The sequence below is a fragment of the Lolium perenne genome, chromosome 6 (genome assembly GCF_019359855.2).
Source record: "Lolium perenne isolate Kyuss_39 chromosome 6, Kyuss_2.0, whole genome shotgun sequence".
In the NCBI taxonomy this organism is placed as follows: Eukaryota; Viridiplantae; Streptophyta; class Magnoliopsida; order Poales; family Poaceae; genus Lolium; species Lolium perenne.
Genome location: NC_067249.2, coordinates 266,110,662 through 266,122,537, shown reverse-complemented (window position 1 = coordinate 266,122,537; position 11,876 = coordinate 266,110,662). Strand labels below are relative to the sequence as shown.

The window sequence follows — 11,876 nt, the reverse complement described above, 5'->3', positions numbered from 1 at the left end:
TCCGGGAGGGTGTCAAAATATTGCACCTCAAGACATGGGTGTGCATTTAGGAGTTATTTGGCTCCCATCCACACTTTGCCAACCTAAAGTTCAGCAAGTGTCGCAGCCATCAAAGCGTATCAAAATATTGTACCATGAATTTTAGATTAATGAAAAAATTAACGTGCAATGACTGTTGTATCGCGAAAACATACTTGCAGTGGTTGTAGCTTCGCCAAAGTGTTGTATCAAATCGTGTGTCCACCGTGGTTTCCGTTTATGTCCTTCTTCACTCTCTCTCTCTCTCTATGCCGTCCAACATTGGACTCGAGATTTGGTCCGGTTTCTCTCTCGTCTTCTAGTTTTTGTCATCCATTTACAAATTTGATTTATATGTATTGGAGAACCATAACATCACCAGATTTTTCTCTCCTCTCGCCCAATTTTCCTAGGTCAGTGTAATAGTTTGGGGTTTGGACAATACGATATATTGATTACATCATTTAATACCTTACGTGTGTCGAAACCAAAATAGTACTCCCTGGGGATCGGATTAACCGGCGCTGCTGAAGAACCATGCAGTTTCAAATCGCTACCTATTTAGGTGTGTTTACATTAACTACCACATTTAATTAGGGCGTAATCTCCTCCGCTTCGAACTCTCCTCTCACTTTTTCAACCGTGTTGCTTGCAGTGTGAACGGGAGCCAACAGGGAGAACAACTACTGCATGCAGATTGAATGAACGGTCAAGATCCAATACATGCAGGTTAAAGGCTGTTGTCATTGGGCAATTTCGTTTGGATACTTTTGCGTGCAGGGTGAGCCTAATCCAATTGTTGGACTCCCCTAATTAATTCCACAATCAACGATGCAATATTAGACTCTAGCGTACACTTTTCACTTCCAATCCACTACCGCCTTGGTTCCAGCAATTCTACATGCACGCCGGTTAATCTGTACCGGAGGTAGTTCATAGTTATCATTTATAGTGAACTTTTTTACTCATTTTTTCTATCGCTATACGAATTTACTTTTAACAATACAATAATATCGATAAATGATAATACAAAATTTTAGAATAATACATTGTTAACTGCTTGTACATAATAGACTTTACACACATTTTAGACCATATGTTTGCATGGAAAAGAAGTTTGTTGTTTCCCCATTGAGCCATTGGCTTTTGAAAACCAATGATTAAATATAAAAAAATCTAAGTAGAGAAAGGTAAAAAAGCAATCGCATGCCCTCATTGATTACTTTGTGTCATTTATTTGAAATCTTGGTATATGTATATTTTAGTACCGTTGAATATCTTGACAGAGAGCTCTAATGCATGCAGTCTAAAAATATCTTGCTGGAGATTTCCAAAGGCCGTCATCATCTATTTTATTTGTAGTAGTAGTAGGAAGCATTGGCACAGCGGCACGCCGTGCCCGTAGGGTTATCACGAGAAGATTAATGAAAAACTGTAACATTTGTTTCTTGAATAGAAGAGGCCATGGATAATGTAGTTTTTTTCTGTCAAAATAGATGTGGAAGAAGGTAGTAGTATTTTCGTAAGGGGCGGTCATTATGTGATTAACAGAAGGTATTAACATTATTTCTTAATAGAAGAGGCGACAAATAGTGGAGTATTTTGTTTCTCGCGGTTATCATAGCAGAACCACGAAGGAACTATAGAAAAAGGCAACTACAGATGGAGAGTTACCATCGGAAAATTATTGCTAAAAATTGTTGCCCGTGCACATTTGAAAATTACCAATGAAGATTACTGCTTGTGCACCTTTCGAAATTACCGTAAGAAAATACCATCTCTGAAGAACTACGCGCCATTGGAAAACCGTTTTAAATAATTGCCATAGGGACATTACTATTTGGAGCTTATGATTTGCGTCGAATAACTACCAGCATGCTGATGAAGGATTAATGTCGAATAATCACTGTTGCGGTCAAAATTTTGCGTGCATAAATAACCATAAAAAAAACCGACAAATCAACTTGAAACTACAACTGGGAAAAGGAGAGAAACATAAAAAAAAACATATATTTTTTCTAGCAAATGCCGGCGTGGCATTTGTTGATTGGTAGAAAATAATGGCTATCCAATGCCCATGTGGTGGAACGTCACGAGCTATATATATTCACACCGGTAGGTAGTATATGTGTATACACTGGTTGGATGATATATCATGTCTGGGGTGTATTTTCTGATGCGTGTAGTAACACGGGAAATTTAGGTGCTGAAGAGAAATTATGCACCATTGAAGAGTGAGAGTATGTAAATCACGTAGGAAAAATACAGATCGAAAGTTGTGTCAGAGAATTACTATCTAAGAGAAAGTTTATGGTTAATAGCCGACAACAAATTACGGTCATAAAATTATGCAACCTTAAAAGTTTGTCATAGGGTAACTACCGCTTGAAATTTACGGTTGGAAAGTTGTGCTGAAAAATGACCATTGAGTAATTAAAAGAAGCTAGGAAAAATAGCACGACGTAGGCTAACTACCATCGAAAAGTTACAGCCGAAAATGTGTAATGAATCGAGTTGCATCAACGATTACAGCCTGAAGAGAACACCGTAAAAACTACAGCTAACACCCACGTCCTGAGCAACACAAAACACTAACAAGCACACACAGGAGGCAAGCTAAAAGCCAGCGACATAACCTGATTTTCCTACACTTGGTTTGCTTCTGTAGCTACTGATTTTGGTTTTGCTACCAACCAAGCTCCGGTCCTGTTACTAATGACGCAGTAAAACAGGTAGCACCAGGTTCCACTGGCCAATAGAATCTCTCTTTTGCTGTTCATGGAACTCGTGAAACTTCTCGCGAAGAGGGGAAAATGGGGTGAAATTGTGAGAAAAGGAACAGCAACTGACCGATAGAGCAACGAAAATCGAAATCTTGCCGTAGGGCAGAAGAGGGCGGGGCAGTTGCAACTTAAATAAGATACGGGTATATTCTGAGTTTAGGTTAACAAAAATATTAGCTTACACAGACTATTGGAACGACATATGTATTTACAGTGGATGTAAGTTTAACATCAGCGGCCGTGACTTGGGACTGTTTACATGCTCTTGGAAAACGAATGCGAACTACAGCAAAATCCATGCTTTACAAGGGGATCAAAAATAGAAATGGCGTCAATAAAATTAGCTGACACTCACTCAACCCTCTCCGTTGCCACTCCACTGCCTGTAAAAGGATGAACATCTCCAACAGAACACATGTGGCAGCGCTTCGAATCCCGATGAATTGACAATTGGCGTAACTGCAGTAAGATATTTACAGGCTACAGGTTGTCCTTCAGCCACTTGGATGCGCCATTGACAATGGATCTGAAAGAATTCAACATGGAGATTAACTTGGTCATCATCGACATAATACACAAGAGACTGCAAATGCAATGGTTATCACACAAAACTTGGTCAAACTACGACAGCATCAGTCCTCTACATTCAAACTGACTGTTACTCTTACCCGCAAAAAAAAAACTGACAGTTATTCTGGACTTTACTTATCCTTCCAATATTTTTGTAACATGTCAGAAAGAGGATGCACAGTTCAACTTTTTTTCAAGTTTTTTCAGCATAACCAATAACTTTTTTACCATAAGTTTCCACATTAACATGCTTTTCAATAAACATGAAGGAAGCAGAAAATGAATGAGAATATATTCAGGCATAAGTGACAGTCATCAGCGAGGGTTTTGAGGATACTATACGGCCTTCTGGCAATCATGAGACACAAACAAAAAAAAAATCACATCAGCAATTACGTTGTAATGAAATTGAATTTAGCATTTACCCAGCAAAATCTGAAAGTTTCTTCAACCAGTCAACCTCCTCTTCATCAGGTTGATCTGGTACTTCTTGAGCAACACTGCTTCCGTTCTCTTGGCGAATAGCTGCAACACACATGCAAGACTTTAGTTTCTTTTAAACTTGCCTGATCAAGCAATAAGGATAGGACACCAACAAAGTTCTGACGAGATAACACTTGGCTGAAGAGATGGAGACAAAAGAAGGATCTAATATATGCATGCTTACGCTTTGGTTTCACTGGTGCACGAGCAAAACCACCATTGGCCAGCGAGGCAAGTTCCTCAAGTAACTCCTTTTCGCGCCCACTGAAAGAAACACCAGTTTATAGTAATTCAGAGACAAGGGTCTGGGTGCTTATGTAGCTCAGCGTGTACTCAAAGAATAAGCTCAGGAGACGATGTGTATTTCACCTTATACGTTTTGGTATAGAAACCTTAATAGTGAATAGATGATCACCACGTATAGATGGCCTATTCAATGACGGAACACCTTGCTTAGCTAGGACCACTACATCACCAGGTTGGGTGCCTGGAGGTATTCGAAGTTCACTAGTTCCATCAACAGTTCTGACCTGCTTGCAATAAATTTTGAAAGGACTTATTACATAACACCATAATTTAAACATAGTAGGCAGTAGTCTATACATGAAATGAACAACCACAATATGCCATCATACTTGAAATAGACAACCACCAACATGGCACTTTGCTTTGTACCATCTACGGTTGCAAGGCACAAAACTTGAATCAGATCGAGCAAAACAAATCTGATCAGGCCTCGCTTAACAGTAGCTCTAACATTCACGCAGCTCAAGTTAGCATCACTTAAAAATCATGGCTAATACAGACTTGCTTCTAATCAAATCTCACATCTAGTCTAGGTCACAAGATCACCTCCTCTGGTCATGAAAGCAAGGAACATCAGGAAGTTCCTTGCTTTCATTACATACAATGATCTGACGTTTGAGCAATTGAATCTTAACCCAAAAGGGGGGAAACATTAGCATTAAAAATAGAGCTGAACATGATCCAAAATATAGTTAAAGTATCTAAGCCTAAGAATAAGAGTTGACAAAAAAATATAGCATCTTCTGATCGATGATTACTGTGAACTCCCGGGACGCATAAAGCAGCAGGAAAATACGCCAAATGACACTCGCACAAGCAACGCGGAATGAACTCTCATACACACTTGGGGTATCACAACACATCCATGACTAAAAGTTTGGTAATTATATCAGAACTGCAACCAAACTATTTTACTTTAGATCTTGATTCTAATTTTCTTTTCTTGAGCTGTTTCTAATCATTAATTAGGTGAAGTGAGAACTTCATACATTCACCTAACTATGTGCTTACTGAAGTAAGACAATGCATAGCTGAAACCAAATATCAGAATTGGGGATCACAAAGAGATGGAAACTCCTACAGAGAAAGATTTACCTTTTGAACAGTACCCAAAATAGCTTCAACATAGCTTATCGACACAGTGGAATACAAGTTGATACCATCCCTTTTAATATCAGAGGGCTCCTCTACATCAAGGCAAACAAAAAGATCTCCAGGGGGGCCTCTGTTTCCAAAAAAACAAGGGTTTCAGCATGGATTTAATTGGACATCCACGCAATGAAGATATGAAAACTTAAAAAATAGAACATGTTGAACCACAAGAATTGTATGAAAGCTAAAGGAAAGGCACACAGCATACAAAAACATGATCTGGACATTTCCTGAAAGTTCAATCATAAATCATAAATTTTTGCAATGCCCATCTACAAATACAAACTAAAATCCATATAGATTAAACTTTGGAGATTGGCAGTTCCTCCTAAAATTAGGACCTTCTGGTGGCGAGTTATTCATGGTTTCATACCAGCTCGGGAGGTGCTGCTTCACAGGCATATAGAGAAACAAGGTAATTGCTTAGAGTCTGGTGCAAAAGGGGATACAATATACCATGCTCTAATTGAATGCCCCTACGCTAAAACTTTTTGGACTACTTTCAAATCTCTCTAACATTAAACTTCCAAAATTGCATCCTTTATCTCGGGCGCAAGATTTACTTGATACATCTATTTGCGAAGAAGACAAAGCATGTTATATTCTTTGTGGCATGTGGTCGGTTTGGTAGTGTTAGACTACATGGAAATTCTCAGATGAAAATCACACAAGCTTGTAGATGGGTGCATGATACTGTAGCAGATCTTCTTGCCAGCTCAAAACTATATTCCAGAGTCAAGACAGAGATCAAAACACATTGGCAACGACCACGAGAAGGTTTTCATAAGGTAGATGTAGATGCAGCTTATACTACCAATAGTATGGAAGGAAAATCAGGTGTGGTGATTACAGATAATAATGGCATGGTACTTGTGGCAAGCAGTACATGGCATGATTTTATCCCTGACGTGTTAACTGCTGAGGCATAATGCTCGTAGGGATGGAGCTAAATTAATCAGACGCATGAACATTAGCCAAGTTATTATAGAATCTGATTCGCTGGAGCTAGTTTCGCTATGGAAAACAAGAAACAGTCATAGAGCTAGTATTCTACCTGTGAAACAGATCCAGGAGCTGGTAGAAGGATGTAACTATTTTGATATTTTGCATGTAAATAGAGAAGCAAATTTAGCTGCTCAGAACATTGCTAAATTTGCATCTTCTTCTGACCCGGACTGTGCCTGGATATCCCAGGTGCCAGAATACATCCTTCAATGTACTGAACAAGCATGTAATTTCGGTGACAATTAATTAAAGCTCTTGGTTGACTCTCAAAAAAAACTAAAATCCATATAACCCGAAAGCTATTTCCATCCTGTATGCGCTTAACGTATTAAAATATTCTCTACACAAATGTAGAGACCTAAAGTCTGAAAGTAACTTCCTGTTGCTAGCTGGTGACCACAAACTTCCACTCGCCTAAACAACAGAGCAATGATGTGTGCCTCTTATGTGAATGCCACTGGCAGTACTCCATGGCCAAATTATTATGTTCTAACGGTAGTTAATTCCAAAACTATGTAACGTAGACTACAAGTAAACCTAAAATATGGATAAGCAAAGCTATAGAGAAGATCCACATAATTTCCTCTAGTAACACAATGATAAAAGTATGAAGTATATAACTTATGTTTGGGTCTTCTGAAAATGCTTTGCTTACCCTTTCGGTCCTGCATCTCCTTCACCACGTACACGAAGTGTACTACCTTTACTAACTCCTGGAGGAATTTTTACTTTGATCTCCTTTCTGACACGAACACGTCCCTCTCCTGAACATTTCCTGCAATACTCTGAAATGACCTCACCCTCTCCTACACATGTGGGGCAAATAGAAACCTACAAAATAAGAAAACGAAAAGCTCTTATGCAACAACGAAAAATTGTCATAAATAATCAAATTGAATTAAGTGTAAACATACAAGTACAGGCTAGATATTGTAATTGAATTAAGCGTAAACATACAAGTACAGGCTACCAAGACTAATCATAACAGATTTTTGGATATTGTACTGAAATAGAATCCTGAGGCTCGACAACCTTATATAGAGCATATTGTATATGGTATGCTAGTATTAGACTAGTTTACAGAAGTGAGCAGTATAACTCAGACACTTAGTGCCATCTATCGTTGGACAAACAAGAGAACTATCATGTTCTGAATGATGCTAAATTTTCTGCAAATTTCCATCTCCTGGCTGTTTCAACCCATCAGAATTAGTTTATAGGCATTCACAAAATAAAATTACTCATTTTGACATTAAAAAGAAACTCCGGTATCAAAATAATTCAGGAGTCCACCCAAGGTGATAAGCTCCCAGGTGCACTGACAAAGTAAAGTCCGCTTTAGCTCCTGTTCTTTTACACTTTCTTGTTTGCTACTCTAAATGTTCAAGTTCAACTTCTGTAATATTTCAGTCATTTGTTGTTCATACCCTAGCATATAGTACAAGTATCTTCTTTAGTTTCACGATGTCTCATTGACAATTGTCTGCTAATGTTTATTTTGTTATAACACTACCCCCAACGAAATATAGTCCCAAAGCTATTTATTGTAACATGAAAGCTGTGACACTGTTGTCAGTGTGTGTTTATTGGAAAATCTGGAATGACAATGTAAAGGGGATAAACAGTTATGCTTCGTTGTTACCTGGGAGAAGAGACCAAATGGTGTTTGCTCAGTTCGCATTACTTGCCCTCGCCCACCACAGGTGGAGCATATTCTTGTCTTTGAGCCAACCTTTGAACCAGAACCGCTACAAGTATCACAAGTCTCCAAATGGGATAATATTATATCTTTTTCTGTTCCAAATATTGCCTCTGAGAACCCCAGAGTCACATCATATCTGGTGGAATAAATCTGTGTAAGTCTAAAATCACACTAGATTATATATACAAAATGTTACTAATTACAGCTACAACTTTGTAGATCTAATAAGCGCAACATTTGTTGCTAATAAACACAAGGCAGCCAAGATCACAACACAAAATAGTACTATAATTTAGTTGATTTCATACTACTAATATACATTGGTTTTGCAGGTAATGCTAGACCTCAAATGCTTTAGGTATTATTTCTTGTAAATTATGCTGGACCTCAAAAACATGCAGCTGTGGCCAAATTCATGCTAATCAGAAAACACGATGTTATCAACTAATTGTTTGAACAGCTTTAGCAAGTCCTTCTCATTAGTGAAACACCTGGGCTCTGAATATCATTTCACTTTAACCCTTCTTACAACAAACCTGATGTCTTCACCCTGAGCAGCAGCGCTCCTTCTGCGTGTCCTAAATGCGTTCTGGTCCATACCAGAAAATCCACCACCACCACCCATGTTTGCTCCGAAGAATGTCTCAAACAGATCAAATGGATTACTCTGCATAGAGAAATGGGAAAAAGCTCAAGCCTGGTTTAAGCAGAAAAACCCCACGGTACTTACTTTAGTCAAGTATTCTTATAAGCCAAATAACTCAAATTAATATACATGTTGTCACATTGAAAGATACTGCAATTTAAATGGTAGAACAAAGAAGAGTTGAAAGGCAGTACCGTATAAGCTCCAGCAGAACCCCCAACCGCACTCTTAACCCCAGCTTCACCATATTGGTCATACAACGCCCTCTTCTTATCGTCTGACAGCACCTGATGATAATGAGATTCAGCACAGCAGAATGCAGAATAAAGACAACAAAGAAAATGTAAGGTCTTTATTATTGATTAAATAGTAAAGAGTGGACCAAGACAGAGGAACTCATAACTCAGACAGGCAACTCCATCCAAACTGATTACCGAGTAGATTGGATTGTAGACCACACACAGTGTTTTGAACTATGCAGTGCATACCTCATAGGCTGAGCTTATCTCTTTAAACTTGTCAGTTGCTCCAGGGTCCTTATTGACATCAGGGTGATACTACAAAGTAAAGATAAAATGAAAAGAGAAGAAATTGTCACAACTCAATTTTTTAATGTAACTTGAAACTAATGTACACATCATATGTTGAAACCTGGTAAAAAACATGCCACTTGGTGAAGTGATAAATCGCACACTTCAAATATGAAATCAACTATCGTTCTAAAAAAAAATAGCAATGAATGAAGACATTCTAAACCTATCATGGAGGGGTGCTTTACGCCTGCTACCCTTTAATAATCTACGACCTATATAAGATCCTCTCCTAGGTCCAAAACCATACCATTGTGGGCTTCAAATGGTATTGCAGCATCCTTACACAACCAGATTCACGTGAACAGATACATACCTCTGAAGATCTAGCTGTATTCACAACTCACAAGCATATCATCTCATTCCCCCTCCAATCATCAAAGCCAACTCCAACGGCCCCGCAAACAGCAATTGCATGTGGCACGTGATTAAAGGCAAAAACATTGGATTTCATATGTAGACATAGCCCTAAATAGCATGAATTTGTGATTCAGGATCCTAGCACAACTTCAACTAGCAATGATGCTGGTGGTTCCTACATGGTAGTGGCACAATGCACACTGATGTCAATGGGTAGGAGAGTTGGGCTCTCCAGTGTTAATGGTTCCAGAATGAACATTGCTGGAGTATGAAGCTAGAAAGGAAAGAAAACACTATGATTTGTTCTTGTGGATGTAACTGTAATGATCTCACTAAAAATTCTTCTGAATGGTATCAGGACACACTCTTCTAAATCGTTTGCCTGTAAAAAACGGCCGCATCTGATCTAAAAAGAACTTTTATCAGAACTAGTTGTGTTATTATTGACAAAACTGAGGGATATTTCATGTATAAATAAAAGCAATCAAATATTGAAGATGCGTTCAAAATAGAAATTAGGAAGTGTTTATTGTGGAGCATTCAAAAATCCAGCCAGAAAGACCTTGGACGTGCTTGAGCCATATTAATCCAGCACACATGAACAACTACCAGAAGCTACCAATAATAAAACAAAAACAAAATGAGACTTGGAGCAACGGAGCAGCAACTTCGTGCAAGCCCATACCAGATCATCCAGTTATTATTCACCAACAGAAATAGTGACTAGAGTTTACAGCGTGGACGGCCGAGAAGTTGGTCTATTGTGGAAAAGTAGCAACATAATGGCTCCAATGTTATGCACGGTTAACACAACTTTATTATCCACACAAGACAATGACACCATGTGTGATTCAACAGACTGAACTCCTCATGGAACTATCCTATCCAATAAAAAGGGGCAGATAGGCCAATGAATCGAGTAAAATAGTTGGAGGGGACAAGCGTCGAGCACCTGGCGCGCGAGCTTCCGGTAGGCGGCCTTGATGGCCTTGATGTCCGCGGAGCGCTGCACGCCCAGCGTCGCGTAGTAGTCGGCCGCCGCCCACACGACCAGCCTCCCGCCGCGCCGCCCCCGCCCGCGGCTCCGCGGCGCGGCGCACGCGAGCGGGAGGCCGCTCCTGCCCGCGGCGGCGGCGGCGAAGTGGACCCCGCGGAGAGGGAAAGCGCAGCGGGAGGTGGTGGGCGCCGAACTGGAGGGCGCGAACGGGGTGGAGAGCGCGAGCGCCATTAGCGCCGCTCGCCGACGGCCCGGCCTTGTAGGAGGAGCTGGCCGCGCGCGTGTGCTCCGGCGTTGGTCCGCGTCTCGTGTGAGCGCAGGGCAGGAGAGAGCTGCTCGGGATGGGAAGAGGACACGATTAGTGTGGGTCCCGGCTGCCAGTCTATCCAGAAATCGTTTTTTTCTTCTTTTCCTTATTTTGCTAATGTTAAATTCTAATTGGATATTGGCAGAGAAAATAACAAAAAGGACTACCTTATTTCCAAAGATCTTGTCAAGGAAACTACCACTTTAAGGTGTTTTGACACATAAATACAATTTCAGTTATATGGGCGTGATAGAAAGCACTCATTTTGCCAAATAGTTGTATTAATCTGTTTTCTGAATGTTTGGGCCCACCTGTCAGGTATAGGGCAACTGAAAATCAAACTACCTATTAGATTTTGCAAATTGACCCTCAAAGTGTTATTTTCTTTCAGACACATCTATTCAAGGTAGCTGACATGCGTTAGGTATTTCTTTTTTCCTTTCTTTTTATTTTTCCCTCGCACCTTTGATTAATCCAACCAAAATCTAGCTTCCTTCGCCATGGCATAGACCTTCCCGGACTCGAGGACAGAAAACATGGCCTTGGCGGCGGTGCGTGGCGCAAGGTCGGAGGCAAGCAAGGAAAGAGATGGTGAGGTCTCACCGGCGTCTTCCCTGGCGGCAACACCTTGGCGCGCTCACCTCTCCTGTGCGCTCAGGAGCGCTCAGCTTGCTCGCTTACGTTGACTAGCGCGCAGCGTAGCCAGCGGGTGCTCGCACCCCATGCGACATGTGATGTCAGAAAGGGCAAAAAGAGTGAGGAATGTGGGGAATTAATAAGGACCTGTGTGTGGCACGAAAATTAGAAATTGAGGTTTTTTTTGTAAAATGAAGCTCGTATTTTTTGCTTTTCATTTTCCACATGACCATGACAATTAGGCACATCTAGTCAAAAATCGTGTTAAATAGCTAAACACGAAAAATCAGTGTTTTTTGTCGCGATCATGTATCTGAAGTG

General features: G+C 40.1%; 1 protein-coding gene across 1 annotated transcript; it reads right to left on the bottom strand.

The window, feature by feature from the left end:
• Positions 1-2,929: 2,929 nt before the first annotated feature.
• LOC127305503 (uncharacterized) lies at positions 2,930-10,968 on the bottom strand. The gene is made up of 11 exons (XM_051335925.2): positions 10,568-10,968; positions 9,154-9,222; positions 8,860-8,952; positions 8,556-8,686; positions 7,960-8,155; positions 6,973-7,148; positions 5,256-5,385; positions 4,224-4,384; positions 4,039-4,118; positions 3,797-3,896; positions 2,930-3,327 (listed from the first exon to the last, which is right to left on the bottom strand). Exons 1-11 carry the CDS (start codon positions 10,841-10,843, stop codon positions 3,282-3,284), a joined length of 1,458 nt encoding a protein of 485 aa, XP_051191885.1. The 5' UTR covers positions 10,844-10,968; the 3' UTR covers positions 2,930-3,281.
• Positions 10,969-11,876: the final 908 nt, after the last annotated feature.

Coding starts and splice junctions, on each gene's coding strand:
- LOC127305503 (XM_051335925.2), bottom strand. CDS start 10,843: ATGGCGCTCGCGCTCTCCACCCCGTTCGCGCCCTCCAGTTCGGCGCCC. Junction 8,953..9,153: donor AGATAAGCTCAGCCTATGAG/GTATGCACTGCA, acceptor CATTATCATCAG/GTGCTGTCAGACGATAAGAA. Junction 8,156..8,555: donor GCTCAGGGTGAAGACATCAG/GTTTGTTGTAAG, acceptor TTATTCCACCAG/ATATGATGTGACTCTGGGGT.